Raw genomic sequence first — 17301 nt, forward strand, 5'->3', positions numbered from 1 at the left:
GAAGGTCTCTACACCATTCCTGATTCTTGAAAGAGGACCAACCCCCACATACACCCATTTAACATTTTGCTAAAGGTATAATAGACAAAGTTCTTTTTTGAATGCCTCAAGTTTTATTTCAATTCATTTAAATCATCATTTCTGAAAGGATACTCTGTAAGAAATTCTATAAAATAAGTCTGGAAATGTTTCTTAATGATTCAGAATGTACAAAACTCTCAAATTTGGCATTTAAAAAACCCCCTATTTTAGGACAGCATTTCCAATACTTGGTCATCCCCCACTTCACTGAATAACAGTTATTAGAATTCCACAAATATACTCTGGAAGTGCTGGCTTCCATACGAGACAGGGACCTCAACCATTTAGGGAAAATTTCTGAGACACAGCATGACAGAAAAGCATAATTTGTAAAGTTTCTATTTCCTTTGAAACAGTAGTTGTAAAGAGTCTGAAAGAGACTCATATATGACTTTCAATGAAGCAAGCACCCTGTAAATAAATACAGCAATGTGAGGCTCTAGGAACTTGGATTAATGAAGCAAAGCAATAAATTATCTCAATTTCACAATTTATTCTAAATTTGTTCTCTTAAAAGAACTATGGATGGAAAATTACTTCCTATGTACACACTAAATTTGCCATATGTTTACCTTCTGGGTCTTTCTGCTCTGAGTCTGGCCAGTTTCTATTAGCTTATGAAACATGTGTTCTTCAAGATCCACTTTTCGCCTATAGGCATCAGCATCTTCCTTAATTTCTTTTGCAATAGCTTCTTGATTACTAGTAAGATTCTGTTAAAAAAATTGCTGATTTATATAACAATACTAAAACACAAAGTGGCTTTTCTTTTTGCAAAATACTAATACGTACACAAATAAAAACAGTAACTATTTAATTTTCAAAGTAAAAAGCAAGTAGTAGTGATATCAGTGGAAACCACAAAGCAAGTAACTCTGAAAATTCTCTCCTTCCTAAAAGCAAAAACTGTTAGAATCAACTTCTTCAAAATTCTGGAAATTGACTGAAGGCTTACAGCAATCTGGAGAGCATTTACTCATTAAAATGGCTAAACTTCAGTAAGAAACTCTAGTTTAGTCCAAGTTAATTACATCTAATTTAAAATTACTGGAAATTCCTTGTTCAGTTCTAGAAGAAACTTAAAAAGTATTACAGATATAATGGATGCTGTTTTAAATATTAATGTAGATAACAATCTTGTGTATGTTACCTGTTATGAACCTGCAGTCAACTTTAAACTCAAAGTCTAATTTTAAGGGGCTGAAGGAAATAAAAACCTATGGTTTCAACATAAATCAGTAACAAAACATTTTCCCCCAATAAAAATTATGTTAACATAGCTTTCCCCAGTGGTATAAAAACTGAGTTGTAGGTTCTAAGCAAATATTTGCTGATCTAATTCCAGAAGATTTAAATTTAAAGTACTTTACAGTTACTGCCATGTTGCCTCACAAGATCCTTGGAAAGCTCAGGGTGAGTATTCCTTATTCCAAATGCTCAAGACTAGAAGTATTTCTGATTTTGGAATTTTTTTGGGAGTTTGAAATACTGCATAATCTTTACTAGTTGAGCATCCTTAATCTGAAAGTCTGAAATTCAAAATGCTCCAAAATTTGAAATTTTTGAGCATCAAGTTGGCATTTCAAATGTTTTGGCTATCAGAGCACTTCAGATTTTGACTTTTCAGATTAAAAATGATCAACTTGTATTGGGATAATTTCACAGTTAGTTGCACAAATGTAGGAAAACTTAGGAAACTGGTAAAGATCCTGAGGCAATGTCTGGGGCTTACATCTGGTGCTTCAGACACCAGGCTAAGCTGCTACAGAAACATGAATTAAAGAATTACAACAAACTGTACATTCAGACATTCTGGCTACTTTACAATCCTGGATGACACTATATGCTGTTTCAAAAGTGATTAAAATGAACATTAAGAAACCATGAATAAATACAGCCTAAAAAGGGTTCATACAAACTCTGCTTTTCTTACACTGGAAATAACTGACTTCTACCTTCTCATAAAGTCTTTTTTGTGATTCAAGTTCCAGCTGCCTCATTTCTAGGTCTTTGGTTGTGGTAGCAATTTCTTGATCTCTCATTTGTACCTACGGCCAAACAACAAACACAAGTATTACAAATAATTTACAAGTTCATTTCTAAGGAATTTAGTAATCTTATAAAGTGAAAACTCAATGACAGTATTTAAAATAACAGGAATTGGGACTGGGGTTGTGGCTCAGTGGTACAGCACTTGCATCACACGTGTGAGGTACTGGGTTCGAGCCTCAGAACCACATAAAAACAAATAAAAGTAAAGATATATATATATATATATAAAAATAACAGGAATTGGTTTCAGGAACCAGAATAACTGATAATATGTTAATATTCATTGTGGAATCTAGGACGAATCTCTGAGTTAAAGTTATGCTTAATTTTTTAAAAAAGATCACATAGTTACCATAGACTCATTTGGACAGACTGGAAAAAGAGGCAGCAGTTTTTACCATGCTACAGTAACCAACACTGAGTTAGAAAAACTTGAACAACTTAAATTTGGGGTTTACAGAAATATAGAATGTTTAATCTTATGAAATATAATGGTTATTTAATGTTCTTTTTGATTTATACTTTTTATAAATCAATTTGACAATAACTTCAGGTTGGACTTTACTGTGGATTATTCAACTCGTGTTTTGATCAGACAAACATAGCTCATTTAGAATTCGCCATTCTCTAGAATTGGATTTCTTGAAAGCTTTTCCCTCCTATATACTAGAGGGTTCAGATAAGATACTTTGAGAGAATCTTAGAAATTATCTTAACTATTTGGTTGCCTAAAGCCCCAATTATTTTTAGCAGTGAGAATAAAATACATTGTATGTATTTCAAACAAAACAACAAACTGTAACCATCAGTTGTCAATCCCCATTCATTTATTTTTTATTATTTTTTTAAAATTTTTTAGTTGTAGTTGGACACAATACCTTTATTTTACTTATTTATTTTTATGTGGTGCTGAGGATCGAATCCAGGGTCTCACATATGCTAGGTGAGTGCTCTACCACTGAGCCACAACCCCAGCCCCCCATTCATTTATTCAACAAACATATGATGATTGAATTACTACCTTCAACTACTGAGGGTTAGATACTGTTGATTAAAAAACATGCTATAAAATAGCATGTAATAGGAGAAGCAATAAAAATGAGAATATAGTGGGACTTGCAAAAATACACATTCTAGGGGTCAAAGAAGCTGGTCCACCTTAAGGCTGTAAGTGGGATAGCAGCTGGCTCAAAGGTGGGGGGCTTGAGTCTAGGAGGCAAGAGCAGTGCTGAAGCCAAGGGGTGAAGGAGCTGTCGGGCACAGTACAGTGTGCCTTTTAAGGATTTCAGCTATAGAAGCTCACTGCTTATGAATTTTCAGTGACATAAACAGCCACGTGCCAGAAAAAAAACATCACTTTGCTTGTTAACAGATGTCTGAAGTCACATATACATGTCACTTTGGACTTAGGCAGTCTTTCCTGCTGGAGTTGAAGAGGAGCGTTTGCAGTTGGGAAGGGTGAGAGCATGTTAGAACAGGCAGCTGGCAGAGTAGGGGGCTAGAAGGGCGGCGGATGCCTGACCATGCTGTTGAAAGGACATTAAGATACTCTGACCACAAAACGCTTTGCCTCGCCTCAAGAACTGGAAATATAGGCTGGGGCCATGGCTCAGTGGTAGAGCGCTCACCTAGCATGCGTGAGGCACTGGGTTCGATCCTCAGCACCACATATTAACAAAATAAAGATATTGTGCCCACCTATAGCTAAAAAATAAATATTTAAAAAAAACCTGGAAATAAAGATTTAAGAGTTCTGAGCCTGTTTTACTTTTGGGGAAGAACATATACTCTTTGAGAATAATGAAATATTAATTTGTTCCACTAGATAAGAGAATAAAAAAGTCAATTAAAAATTAATTAGCTTTAGCCAGATGCCATGGTGCCTGCCTATAGTCCCAGCCGCTTGGGAGGATCATAAGGAGAATCTCAAGTTCGAAGCCAGCCTCAGCAATTTAGTGTGGCCCTAAGTAATTTTTTAAAATTAGCTTTAAACAAAAGTATTATGCTATTAAAAAAAAAGAGAAAATAGAATTTAAACACAGATGAATTAAAAATAGTCCCAAAGACTTAAAAATATTTAGTATTTTATAAAAAACAAGTTTGAAATTCCCTAAAGTAAATTAAATTCAGTGTAATCCTAATAAAAATTTCAATAGGATGTGGGGAGATGGGGATTCAGAGTGTGATAAAATTCTCAGTCTGTTTGGAATGCTAAACATCTAGGAATACTGAAGAAACTCTTGAAAAGGAAGACTGATGAGTGGGAATCAGGCCTAAGTAGTAGAGCATCACAATTATTACACATTGAAACTGCATGTCACTGACTTAGGAACAGAGCAAGAGAGAAGGTCAACTACATGAGGGAATTCAATATGTAATAACCTTGGCAGATGACTACTAACATTCGACAGTGATGGGACAAGGGATGAGCCTTTTGCACAGAAAAAAGCTTAGTACCTAACTCATACCTTACACTCAATTTTCAGACAAACTAAGGGTTGGCAATTTTTTTCTGTTCAGAGCCAGATAGTAAATCCTTTAGGCTTTGTGGGTCATTAGGTTTTTGTCACAATCACTGGCCTCTGCCATCGTAGTACAAATGCATCCACAGACAATATGGAAACAAATGGATGCACCAATGTTCCAATAAAATTTCATCTATAGACCCTAAAGTCTGAAATTCATATATATTTTAAAAAATGTAATATCATGAAATGCCATTGTCTGAGTTTTACTTCTGCTTTTCTTTCGTTTTTCTAGTACTAGGGACTGAATCCAGGGCCACACACATTGCCAGACAAGTGTTCTAAAACTGAGCTATATCCCCAGACCTACTGATTTTTACTTTATTTATTTATTTATTTGTTTATTGGTACTATGGATTGAATCCTCAGGGGCCCTTTACCACTGAGCTACATCCCTAGCCTGTTTGACTTTTTAATTTGAGAGAGGGTCTTACTAAGTTGCTTAGAGCCTCACTAAATTGTTGAGGCTGACAAACAGACAAACAGGTTAGTTTTCCCCAACCTACACTGTATAAGCAGCCACTAGCTGTTGGTTGTTGAACTTTTAAAATGTGACTTGTTCAAATTGTGGTGTTCTGTTAAGTGTAAAATGAATAGTGGATTTCAAAGCCTTAGTACAAAAAAAAGTAAACAAATAGTCCACCAAAAATGTTTTTATACCAGTTGAATACTGAAGTATTGATGTACAAACATACTGAGTTGAATAATTAAAATAAGTAAAATTAAGATAATTAAAATTAATTTCATTTTTTTCTTCTTACTAGAAATGCTTAAGGCTGAGGCAGGAGGATGTAGAGTTCAAAGCCAGTCTCAGCAAAGAAGGGAGATGCTAAGAAACTCAGTGAGACCCTGTCTCTAAATACAATACAAACTAGAGCTGGGGATGTGGCTCAGTGGTCGAGTGCCCCTGAGTTCAATCCCCAGTACTTCCCAACTAAAAAACAGAAATACTTAAAATACTATAAAACTTAATTTGGGGCATGGAAATTTAAGCTAAAGATTAAAATATCTTAATCTGCTTTCATATGGAAAAATGTACAATGTAGCACAGTTTTATAAAAGAAACATTGCAAATAACCTAAATGCCCAATAGCAAAGGATTAAAGAAACTATGGTACATTCATCAATGAAATAGTAGCAATAGTAGGCTGAGGTTGTGGCTCAGTGGTTGAGCGCTTGCCTCACATGCAAGAGGCACTGGGTTCGGTCCTCAGCATCACATAAATAAATTAATTAATCAAATAAACATATTAAAAAGAAAAAGAGATGTTAAATGCTTAAAAAAAGAAATAGTAGCAATCACACACACACAAAAAGAGAAATACAGCAATAGGAAAAGATATTCAACATATATCATTTTTAAAGGCATGGTATATAAACAAGTTGTAGGGAAAATAATCCCATTTTTAAAAAAACATAAGTGTAATTACTTTTCATGTATAGAAACAAACCCAAAAAGTTGTGCAATCAATTTATTTTTTAACAGTTTATCTCTGAAGATGAAAAGATGAAGCATGGAAAAGGTCCATTTTTAACTTTATATATTTTATACTGGAAATTCTACATTGATGATACATAAATATTTACATTAAAAAGGAATCTTTCCCCAATCACAATTAACTTCATGATTAACTGATATAAATACATTTTTATTTTGGAGAAATAGTCATCAAGAATACTAGTCAATTTGACTAGTTACTACAACTAAAAAATAAATATATAAAAAACAGAATACTAAACCTTTCTCTCAATTTCATCATCCAGTCTTTGTAGTTCCATTTCACGTTGATCTTGCTGAAGCTTCAGAAAACGCCTTCTAGCAGCATCTTGTAAGTATAATTCCTTTATCTTCAGCTCTCTTTTCACAGCAGCTAATCTTAGTTACAAAATACATCAAAGGGAACATTTCCCAATACAGACTTAATTTTTTCACAATAACAACCTGCAACTTATTTTGATGCCACTTGCCCATTTAACTGGTGCATTGGTAACACAACGGTGTTTATAACACATAAATGAACAATGCCCAACTTTACAAGTCCACATGTCTGCATGCAGATGATAAATGGCCCCCACGCAATGGGCTATCCTTCTCACACTCACATTTCAAACAGGTCTACCAGTTAGATTGTTTCAACATGAGCTAATAAACTTTATATGAAGGAAAAATGCCAAAAAATACTCCAATGTTACCAAACGTGACGTATGCTTATTCTTTTAGAATTTTAATAGAATGCTAAAAGCTCAGTTCTGTAATTCCTTTTAACATAGAATTTTGTTTCATAAAGTTTCACCCCAAAATAAAAATCAATAAACACAGAAACAAGTTTCCAAACAGGCTTAGTCTAATTGTTTATCCAATAATCGTAATTAAACATTTTTACCTCATTAACATACCCCTGAAAAAGCATTTAATATTTCTTCCCTTGTTCTCCAAAGCATTAGATGAATAATGAGAATTATTTTATGTTTCAATTGTCAGGTCGCATACTTATGTTCAAAATACAATTTAAAAAATTATACTCCAGGGGCTGAGGTTGTGGCTCACTGGCAAAGTGCTTGCCTTGTACATGTGAGGTACTGGGTTCGATCCTCAGCATCACATAAAAATAAATAAACAAAATACAGATATTGTGTCCCTTTATGAAAAAAAATTATACAATTATACTCCACCTAATGTGATTTACTCAGTATTCTATTACAAAGCATTTCTGCCTACTGTAATGTTTCTAGGTAATCTTCTTCAAGGTACATTAGATCTCATATGAATTCTGAGTAATCAGTGCAAAGTTATATCATATTCAGCATAGCTTTAAAATTATATTTTATTATATACCTTTTTTGAAAGGTGGTATAAATTTTTTTATTAACTTACACATTTGCTTAATGGAAACTAAATAATAATATGATAATTCTGCATATAGCATTGTTCCTATATAAGAAATGGAAGAAAAGAAAAGTTATTCAACTGACTCATGTGCATAGTTTTTTTTCAGATGCAAACATACCTCTGTCTTTGCTGCATCATCTTTTCCTCCTCTTGCAAGAGCATTTCTCTTCTTGTTTCTTCAGCTTTACGGAGCAGCTCTTGTTTCTGGTACCATGCTTCATCTTTGATTCTTTGCTGGTCCACTTCAGCATGCATATCTTCAACTGCCTGCCTTAAGGAGACAATATTTATTATTATGAAAACACAAACAAGAAAGCTTAGTGATTTAGTCCAAAGACAATCAAAACACAAAATGTATACTTGATTAATATGCAGTAACTGATTTTACTTCCAGATCAAGAATTAAATGTTTAAAGATACCTCCAGCCTTCAAACTTTGATTTTGCAAAAATACTTAAAATTTAATAGATTTTTCATTAAAAATTTTCTGGCTTATATTTATAACAGATTTCATTTCTATCAAAGAACAAGTATTTCATTATTACCTCTCTCTCAAGTAATCCAATTCATCTTTCCTTATTCGTTCTCGTTCCTGTGTCTGATAGTCCACAATAAACTTTGGATATTGATTAAATATTGGATATTGTCCTTTTGTCAGTGCAACAAAAACATCCAGCACATTGTCTGGGTGAATGTGAGCAGGCGTGGTCTCCATGAGATGATAAACTTCTCTAATCACAACACTTATATCCAGGTTATTCCGATGGTGAAAAAAATACTGTAAGAAAACTTGATGTTTAAATCAAGATTTACCTAACAAAACAATTTTGAGGCAGAGTTAAAACAAGATTTCAGAAATATAAATGTGAATTTAAACATTTTTTTTTTTGGCAAATTCACTGAAGGCTTTCTTAATCCAAGTTTTAAAATAAAGATTCAATTTTGTATTTTCAAAATATAATAAGATGCCACAACTATATTATGAAATTTTGAAATCAAACAGTTTACATTTTAACTGAATATGAAGACTTTCATTATAGTAGAAAAAGAATGCTTTAACAAATGAGACCACTTCCACTGTTTGGATTTTTAGAAATTCAAAATCCAAAATAAATATATTAGAAAATAAATTAGTTGGGTGGCTTAAAGATATCTGAAATAGTTCTATATTATCTTGTTCTGGCAGATTCAATTTCTAAAATACATATGTATGTACTATGTAACCAAAAAGTAAAAGTAAAGTTTAATTTGGTAGAAATCACAAAATCGGTTACAAATACACACAAAAACCTGAACGAATTCATACAATCCACCAAAAGAGACTCTCCTTTTTAAAATCACCTCCATTCTGTACAATGTCCACATTCAGATTTTCATTTTTTTTTAAGTCAATGTCTTACTGACAACAACTAAATGGTGTTTACAGCATTTTTATCATGTGGTAGATTCCATCTATTCACTATATTTTCTAAATTGTCCTACATGAAAATACATTTTTGATATCATCTATCTAATAAAGTTTACTATTAAAGTATATTAAACTATTAAAAAAAACCAACCCACTTCCAATGCCTTCTTTCAGGCACTTTCCTACCAAGCCCCTGGACCCTCAGTCACCATTTTGCATGTGTAATAAGCATCTCAACCACCACTAGTCAGATAGGTCACTGATAATATCATTACAGAATAATTGACTACTGAAGTGGTCAACATCTTTTACAAAGGCTAAAAAAAAGAAAAAGAAAAAGAAAAAAAAATCACAAAACCAGGGGCTGTAGCTTAGTAGCAGAACACTTGCCTACTCATAAACTCAATCCCAAGTGCTGATTTTTTTTAATTAAAGAAAAATAAATATAAGCACAAAACCCCAATGTTATCATAAATTTCTTCTGACACCTTGACTGTAAGACTCAGAGCCTGCTGTCATTGTTTAATCACATACAAACTACAGGGATGCAGTCCAACTTGTTATCCATTATATTCCTGCCACCTAGCACCACAGCCTAACATACAGTAGTAGGTGCTCAATTATATTTTTCAACTGAAATAGTTAAAATTTGAAAACCTTCTCTTAAGAACAGATATTTACCTCAAAATCATCCTTAAGAGTACAATTGAGCAAAGGAGCTCTAGAACATATGTTGTAGGCTACCACAGTCATCAGCAGAAAGGAGGGATGGTTGGAAAAGACGTTGTCAAATAATTTGAGCCACTCCTCTCTTGTCAGTACTTCTGAGAACACAGTTTCAAGAAGAGGCCAAGCATACAGCTAAAATAAATGTGGAAAAATTCATTAGTTTTCTAATGAAAAATCAAAATGAAGTCATTGATAATATTCTCTGATATTCAAGCTATGAAAATAATTATATTAAATACATAATTATGAAAAAAACTACCTCTTCGTAAACTTTAAGGAGGGCAGTTTAAATATAAAGAATGTTTACTGTTTTATTTTTTGAAGTACTGGGGATTGAGCCCAGAGGTGCTCTATCATTGAGCTACATCCCCAACACTTTTTATTTTTTACTTTGAGATAGGGTCTTAGACCACCTCCAACTAGCTAGAATTACAGGTGTAGGCCACTGCACCTGGCTTACTATGCTTTTTATTATATGCCTTCACAAAAATATAGTTCCATTTATACCAGAATCAACGTTAACTCCTCAAATAAGTTATGTTATTCTAAAACTCGTATACCTCTTACCTGAGATGTTATATCATGAGCTATGAAGTGCTGCAGCAGTTCCTTGTCATGAAATGCTAAAATGTTTTCTATTATACTAAGAATATTGATAGGAGGATTAGGAAAGTATTCAAACCAGTGTTGACACCAATTGACTACAAAGGAAAAAGAAAAACAGAAAATGCATCTTTAAATACTTTTCTATATTATCGAAGGTCTTTATAACTCTTAAATGTATCCACTCTTTCTGTCCTCAATATATCCATGAATAAAAACATAACTTTTTACATGTGTTCTTAGAATAAGTGATTTTTAAAATTCTATGTTAAAATAGAATTTTAGGTGCAAACTTTTTCAGAGTAGTAAATGAAAATGTGTCAATTAGAACACACACACACACACACACACACACCTTTCCAAGGTAATTCTTTCTTTAAAATAGTTGTCAATGGACCTTTTTATTTTATCCACTTTATTTATTTATATGTGGTGCTGAAGATCAAACCCAGGGCCTCACACATGCCAGGCAAGCATTCTATCACTGATCTACAACTCCAGCCCCTTTCCAAGGTATTTCTGATCTTAGTTACAGGATATAGGATATTCTGGTTTCTGGGACCTCCTGTTTTATCCTTCTCTTGAGTAAAGGATCCCTTTTATAAAAGGTTCCTATGCAGGTGTTCCTTAAATGTGCTCAATGTTAATATGCCTACCTCCTTAAATCTATTAAAATTCATGCATTATCAAAGTTAGAAAAGCTTTGCCAGGTGCGATGGTACGATAGTGCGATAGTGCATGCCTGTAATTCCAGCTCCTTGGAAGGAGGATTGCAAACTTGAGGCCAGCCTCAGCCAATTAGTATCTCAAAACAAAAGATTGAAAAGGCTGGGAAAAACAAAAGGTTAAAAGGGCTGGGAATGTGCTCCGTGATAGAGTGCCTCTGGGTTAAGTTTTCAGTACCAAAAAAAAAAAAGTTAGAAAAGTTTAGAAAAAATGCTCACAATTATATTCTTACATATTCATACACACATACTTAAAACAGATGTCTATATATTGTAGCCTTTATCCATTAAATGACAATTAAAAAGTCCCCATTCCGAGGAAAAGATTGATTATTTATAACCATAATAATAAGGATCATAGGAACTAGTTTTAAATTTCATTAATCAATGACATTTTGTTTCAGTAAACCTGAATTTCATAACCAACCAGCAGTACTCTCTGAAAGTCAGCTAGTCCAAATTAGACTCCATTTCAGTGAAAAGGTTTCTAAAGCTGACTTAAACTCACTGCCCTGTGTAATCAGTGTAGCCAGCAAAAAAAGGTCTTCTCAAAAGATAATTGTTGGGCTGGGGATGTGGCTCAAGCAGTAGCACGCTCGCCTGGCATGCGTGCGGCCCGGGTTCGGTCCTCAGCACCACATACAAACAAAGATGTTGTGTCCGCTGAAAACTAAATATTGAAAATTCTCTCTCTAAAAAAAAAAGAAACATCTGCTAAAAAAAAAAAGAAAAAGAAAGATAATTGGTTGGTTTTGCTTAATGCTTCAACTGTCCTTTAGATATTAATTCATATATATATGAATATATATATATATTATACACACATAAAAAATTTTTTAGTGGTAGTTGGACACAATACCTTTATTTATTTATTTATTTTTATGTGGTGCTGAGGATCGAACCCAGGACCTTGCATGTGCAAGGCAAGCACTCTATCGCTAAGCCACAACCCCAGCCCCATATTAAATTCTTTTTAAAAATTAATTATTTGATTTTTATTAGGTATATATGACAGTTGAATGCATTTTGATTCATCGTACACAAATGCAGCACAACTTTTCATTTCTCTGCACATGACGTAGTGTTGTACCATATTTGTAGTCATATACATACCTAGGGTAATGATGTCCATCTCATTCCACCATCTTTCCTGTCCCCACACTCCCTCCCCTTCCCTCTGGACTGTAAGTTCCAAAGCTACACAGACACATAGCAGAGTAAAGAGAAAGGATGGTATGAAGAGTCTATGTATTCCAAATAATTCAGAGAAGTGACTGTTTGCTTTCAAATTTTCTTCTAGGCACCATTTGGACTGTAAGTTCCAAAGCCATACAGACACATATAAAGTCAGGGTTCTTCAACTCTATTAATTAAATTATATAATTTATATAATTAAATATATTATGTATATATATATAAATTCTGCTTTTTAATTTTAAATACAGGCTGAATCTCCCCTATCTGAAATGTCTGAGACCAAAAGTGTTTCAGATTTCAGAGTTTTTTGGGTTTTGGAATATGTGCAAAACTTTACCAGGTGAGCATCCTTAATCCCAAAGTTCTGCTCCAAAATCTGAAAATCAAAGTGTCATGTTGTCACTCAAAATTTTAGTTTCTGAATTTAGAATTTTCAGATTAGGAATGTTCAACCTGTATTGAGTTGTGGTTTCATCCTTTGATAGTAAGCTCTCCTATTTAAAATTAGCAAAAGAAGTCTTTATTAACAGAATATTGTATTATATGTGGTTTATAGGGACTTTCTAATTTTGGGTTTATTATATTATTGAGCATTTAAATGTGAGTTAGATGATTAAGTCATAAATAAAATCTTCCAAAGACTAAGTTTGAAAAGAAATATTTCAATTTCTCTAAATTGCTGTTTTATTGGTTTTTTTTTTAAATCGAGAGCGAGAAAGAGGGGGAGAGAGAGGGAGAGGGGGGGAGAGAGAGAGAGAGAGAATTTTTAATATTTATTTTTTAGTTTTCGGCGGACACAATATCTTTGTATGTGGTGCTGGGGATTGAACCCCGGGCCGCACGCATGCCAGGCGAGCGCGCTACCGCTTGAGCCACATCCCCAGCCCTAAATTGCTGTTTTAAAAATAAGTTAATTTAAAAAGGAAAATTGGGTTCAGCAGCATTTTACCAAGTATCTTTATGTCTCAGACACTACAATGTCACTCTATGCCACAACACACACAAAGCCCTTATCCTCCCTGTAACATTAATAGAATACTTTTTCAAACAAGAGAAAAATCCTATCTACATTAACCATTTGCCCTAAGTATTTTTATTCCACTTTGGTACCATCACAAAAGACATATGACATACACAGACACAAATAAAGTCAGAGTTCTATTTAGCCCCAAAATTAACCACCTGTAGTGACTCTTTGCATTTATATTGACTCTTTACATTGCCTCTTTAAATCCTAAGACCTCTTTACCATTCTTCAGCTTTTTTGGTAACCTACAGATATATAATTGTGTGAAGTATGATATATAATGTGAGTGCCATACATATACGTCATTTCATTGGAAAGGAATAAAAAGTTTGTGATTAACAAGTGAAACCAGGAAGACTTAGTGAAATAAAGTCAATGAAACTGATGTACTTTGAGAATCTATGAAAGCCATTCAATAAATACTGACATACTGACACCATGGCCAGGCACTATTGTGCCTTTTGTAATACCAGTGACTAGGACAGAAAGATAGCAAATTCAAGTCCAGCCTCAGCAACTTTGTAAGGCCCTAAGCAACTTAGTGAGACCCTGTCTCAAAATAAAAAAATAAAAGGTCTGGGGGTGTGGCTCAGTGGTAAAATGATCCTGGGTTCAATCCCTGACAACAAAAACAAAACCAAACCAAACCTGACATGTAAAGACACAGGGTGGCAATCTATGCTATTGGCATAGCACACTTGTGTGTGTGTGTGTGTGTGTGTGTGTGTGTGTGTGTGTGTGTGTTTTACTGGAAATAAACGTATAGGCTTGTATACTTACTTAAATTATGTTTCTTTTTTTAAAAAATAAATTATGCTAGTATATGCACACTATGAAATATTACAATCAAGAAAAACACCTAAGAAATTTATAAAAATTAGGGAAATTTACACAATATTAAATATTAAATAAAACCATGATTAAATAACAAATTGCTTAAAAGCACAGAAAAAGTAGAAAGGTAATAAGCTATGGTATACCTATAAGTTGAAATATTATATTATACAGGCAATAAATAATGCTTTCCAAGCATATGTAGAAATTTGGAAGGAAATACCCATTCTTAAATTTATCAATATATTACCAAAGATTGTTTCTGGAGAGGAAAAATACTGAATTTTCTTCTGCATACTTTCTCTAATGATCAACAAAAATATTATCAAAATAAGTACAATGTAATAAAAAAGTATGGAGGGAATTATAATATCATAATATGTATGCTTGAATTTTAATGTAATTTAATCCAATTTAACAGACATGATTTTACTAATATGAAAATAATGACCCATTTGCTGGCATAGATGATGGTGGTGGGCAATGACCTTAATGGCAGCAGATTATGGAATATGACTGCCTGGGTCAGATGCTTGCTGCCACCAAACTAACCTTGGATGATAACCTAAGTACTCTGTGTTTCAGTCTCCTCATTTGTAAAAAGGAGGTAATATCTACCAAACAGAATTATTGTAAAGATTAAATGCATGAACAAAGTAAAACATCTTTGATCTACACATCAGGCATCTGAGAACAGTGTCTGGTACACAGAAAGAGCTCAAATAAATACTAGCCACAGATGACGAAGATAAACAACAGGCACCATGTGCAAAATGCTTTACAAACTCACCAATCCAATGAAGAATAACTGCCTTTCAGTAAGTGGAGGATCTACTTCTTTCTTCACAACCAAATCCAGTGTGAATATCTTCTAAAATTTATCCACCCAAATTTCCCCTTTTTTTGGCGGGTGGTGGTGGTTGTATGAGGGATTGAACTCAGGGGCATTCGACCACTGAGCCACATCCTCAGCCCTATTTTGTATTTTATTTAGAGACAGGGCCTCACTAAGTAGCTTAGCACCTTGCCTTTGCTGAGGCTGGTTTGAACTCATGATCCTCCAGCCTCAGCCTCCGGAGCTGCTGGTATTACAGGTGTGTACCACAGCTCCTAGCCCAAATTTTCTTGTAAATAAAATGTTTTTTTTTAATTTAATTGCTTTTATTTTTAAAATACATGACATCGGAATGCATAACTATTCTTATTACACATATAGAAAATAATTTTTCATATCTCTGTTTGAATATAAAGTATGTTTACACCAATTCATGTCTTCATATATGTACTTTGGATAATGATGTCCATTACATTCCACCATCATTCCTAACCCCCTGCCCCTCCCACCTCTCTGTCCTACCTAGAGTTTGTCTATTCCTCCCATGTCCCCCCTCCTTACCCCACTATGAGTCAGTCACCTTATATCAGAGAAAACATTCGTCATTTGTATTTTTGGGATGGGCTAACTTTACTTAGCATTATCTTCTCCAACTGTATCCATTTACCTGCAAATACCATGATTTTATTCTCGTTTATTGCTGAGTAATATTCCATTACATGTTTGAAATGTCCACTTTGTGTAAAACCTGATTGTTCCACACTTTCCTGACTTAAAAAAGTAGAGAAATCTAGGATTGTTGTTAGGTGTCACAAAGGTGCCAAATCATCAGGAAAATGTTTTAAGAATTCATTCTTGGTTCATTCTGTAAATCATTATCTACTTACTTATGAGAGTAGCAACAACTTCAAAACAGATAAGCTGGTTGTTCTGGAATAATTTTACAAACGGAAATGCCAAAAGTGGAAGATAGGGTGTGTCACTAAAGATGGCAGACCAATGAGCTAAAGCAGACAGGGTTCTGTGAATAAAATAAGAAAATAAAGACCAGAAAACAATAATGTCATTAAAATTTGTGAATAAAAAATACCGTCACATGATAAAAATTTCAATACAGAAGGTATATCTGGTGAAAATTGTTCCTTTTACCTATCATCTAGATCCTTTCCTCTAAAGCAATTTAATTATAAAACCTCTTTTTAAAAGCGCATATCATGGTATATTATAAACACTGTTCTGTACCTTGCATTTTACAACTAATAATCTGTTGGAAATAGTTAATATCAGTAAATGTACAGCAACAGCCTCATAATGTTTTATAGTTGAATGAGAGCTTTGCACAGGCACTTTTTTTTTTTTAAATGATCCCCCTTCTTGGGCCTTTAAGAGTCTTCTAATCTTTTATAAACAATGCTGTGCTGAGTATGAGTATATGTCCATCATTCTTCATGTGGTATTACAAATTTGGATAAATTCCCAGAAGTGGAATTGATGGGTCAAAGGATATGTGTGTTTGTGATTTCAATAGCCAGACCAGGCACAGTGGGGCATGGCTGTAACCCCAGTGACTTGGAAGCTGATTATAAATTGGAGGCCAGTCTCACCAACTTAGTGAGACCCTAAAAATAAAAATCAAATAAATAAAAATGGCAGAGGATGTAATTTAGTGGTAAAGTGCTCCTGAGTTAACGCTCAGTTTAAAAAAAAAAAATCCACAACCACTACCAAATTATCATCCACAAAGTACTTACATTCCCATCACTTGTGTAAAAGGATGCCTGTTTTCTCATACTCTTGTCAACATAATTTATTATCAACCATTTATTTCTAGGTGAGAAATGACACTTTTATTATGAGGAAGATCAGCAGCATCTTTTCATGTTTAAGAACGATTTCCAGTGCTGTGATCTGTATGTTAAATTCTTTATCTATTTTTCATTGATCAGGTTTTTTTCACAATTATTTATATGAACACTTCATATGTTAGAGAAATGAGCCTTTCATCTGTCATGTTTTACCTGTATTTTCTCCATTTCATGTCTTTGTGTAGAAATTTTTTTCACATGTTGAGGTATTATATTCATATCAATCTCTTTTTGATATGTCAAGCTTATTAGACTTTGGATTATAATTCTCCAATATTTACTTCTAATACCTTTAAGGTTTCTTTTAAACTTTGTATTTTGAAATAATTTTTGTATTTAAAAATCACAAAAATAGAGTCTGGGGTTGTAGCTCAGTTGGTACAGTGTTTGCCTTGCATGTATTGTTGTTGTTTTTAACCTTTATTTTATTTATGTATTTTATGTGGTGCTGAGGATTGAACCCAGCACCTCGTATGTACTAGGTGAGCGCTCTACTGCTGAGCCACACCCCAGCACCTGGGGTGAGGTTT

The 17301-nt window shown here is 33.7% G+C and overlaps 1 protein-coding gene across 4 annotated transcripts in view; it reads right to left on the reverse strand.

The window, feature by feature from the left end:
• Tbc1d31 (TBC1 domain family member 31) overlaps positions 1-17301 on the reverse strand; it is a 66738-nt gene that overhangs the window by 12219 nt on the left and 37218 nt on the right. For all 4 annotated transcript variants that reach the window (XM_021724386.3, XM_021724380.3, XM_005316189.4 and 1 more), the window contains exons 11-18: positions 15794-15927; positions 10253-10386; positions 9638-9817; positions 8094-8326; positions 7667-7819; positions 6399-6534; positions 2037-2129; positions 654-794 (exon numbers count right to left, since the gene is read on the reverse strand). In XM_021724386.3, the coding sequence (XP_021580061.2) occupies positions 654-794; positions 2037-2129; positions 6399-6534; positions 7667-7819; positions 8094-8326; positions 9638-9817; positions 10253-10386; positions 15794-15927 (1204 nt within the window). The remainder of the gene's footprint in view (positions 1-653; positions 795-2036; positions 2130-6398; positions 6535-7666; positions 7820-8093; positions 8327-9637; positions 9818-10252; positions 10387-15793; positions 15928-17301) is intronic.

This window comes from Ictidomys tridecemlineatus, chromosome 7 (assembly GCF_052094955.1).
Source record: "Ictidomys tridecemlineatus isolate mIctTri1 chromosome 7, mIctTri1.hap1, whole genome shotgun sequence".
Lineage (NCBI taxonomy): Eukaryota > Metazoa > Chordata > Mammalia > Rodentia > Sciuridae > Ictidomys > Ictidomys tridecemlineatus.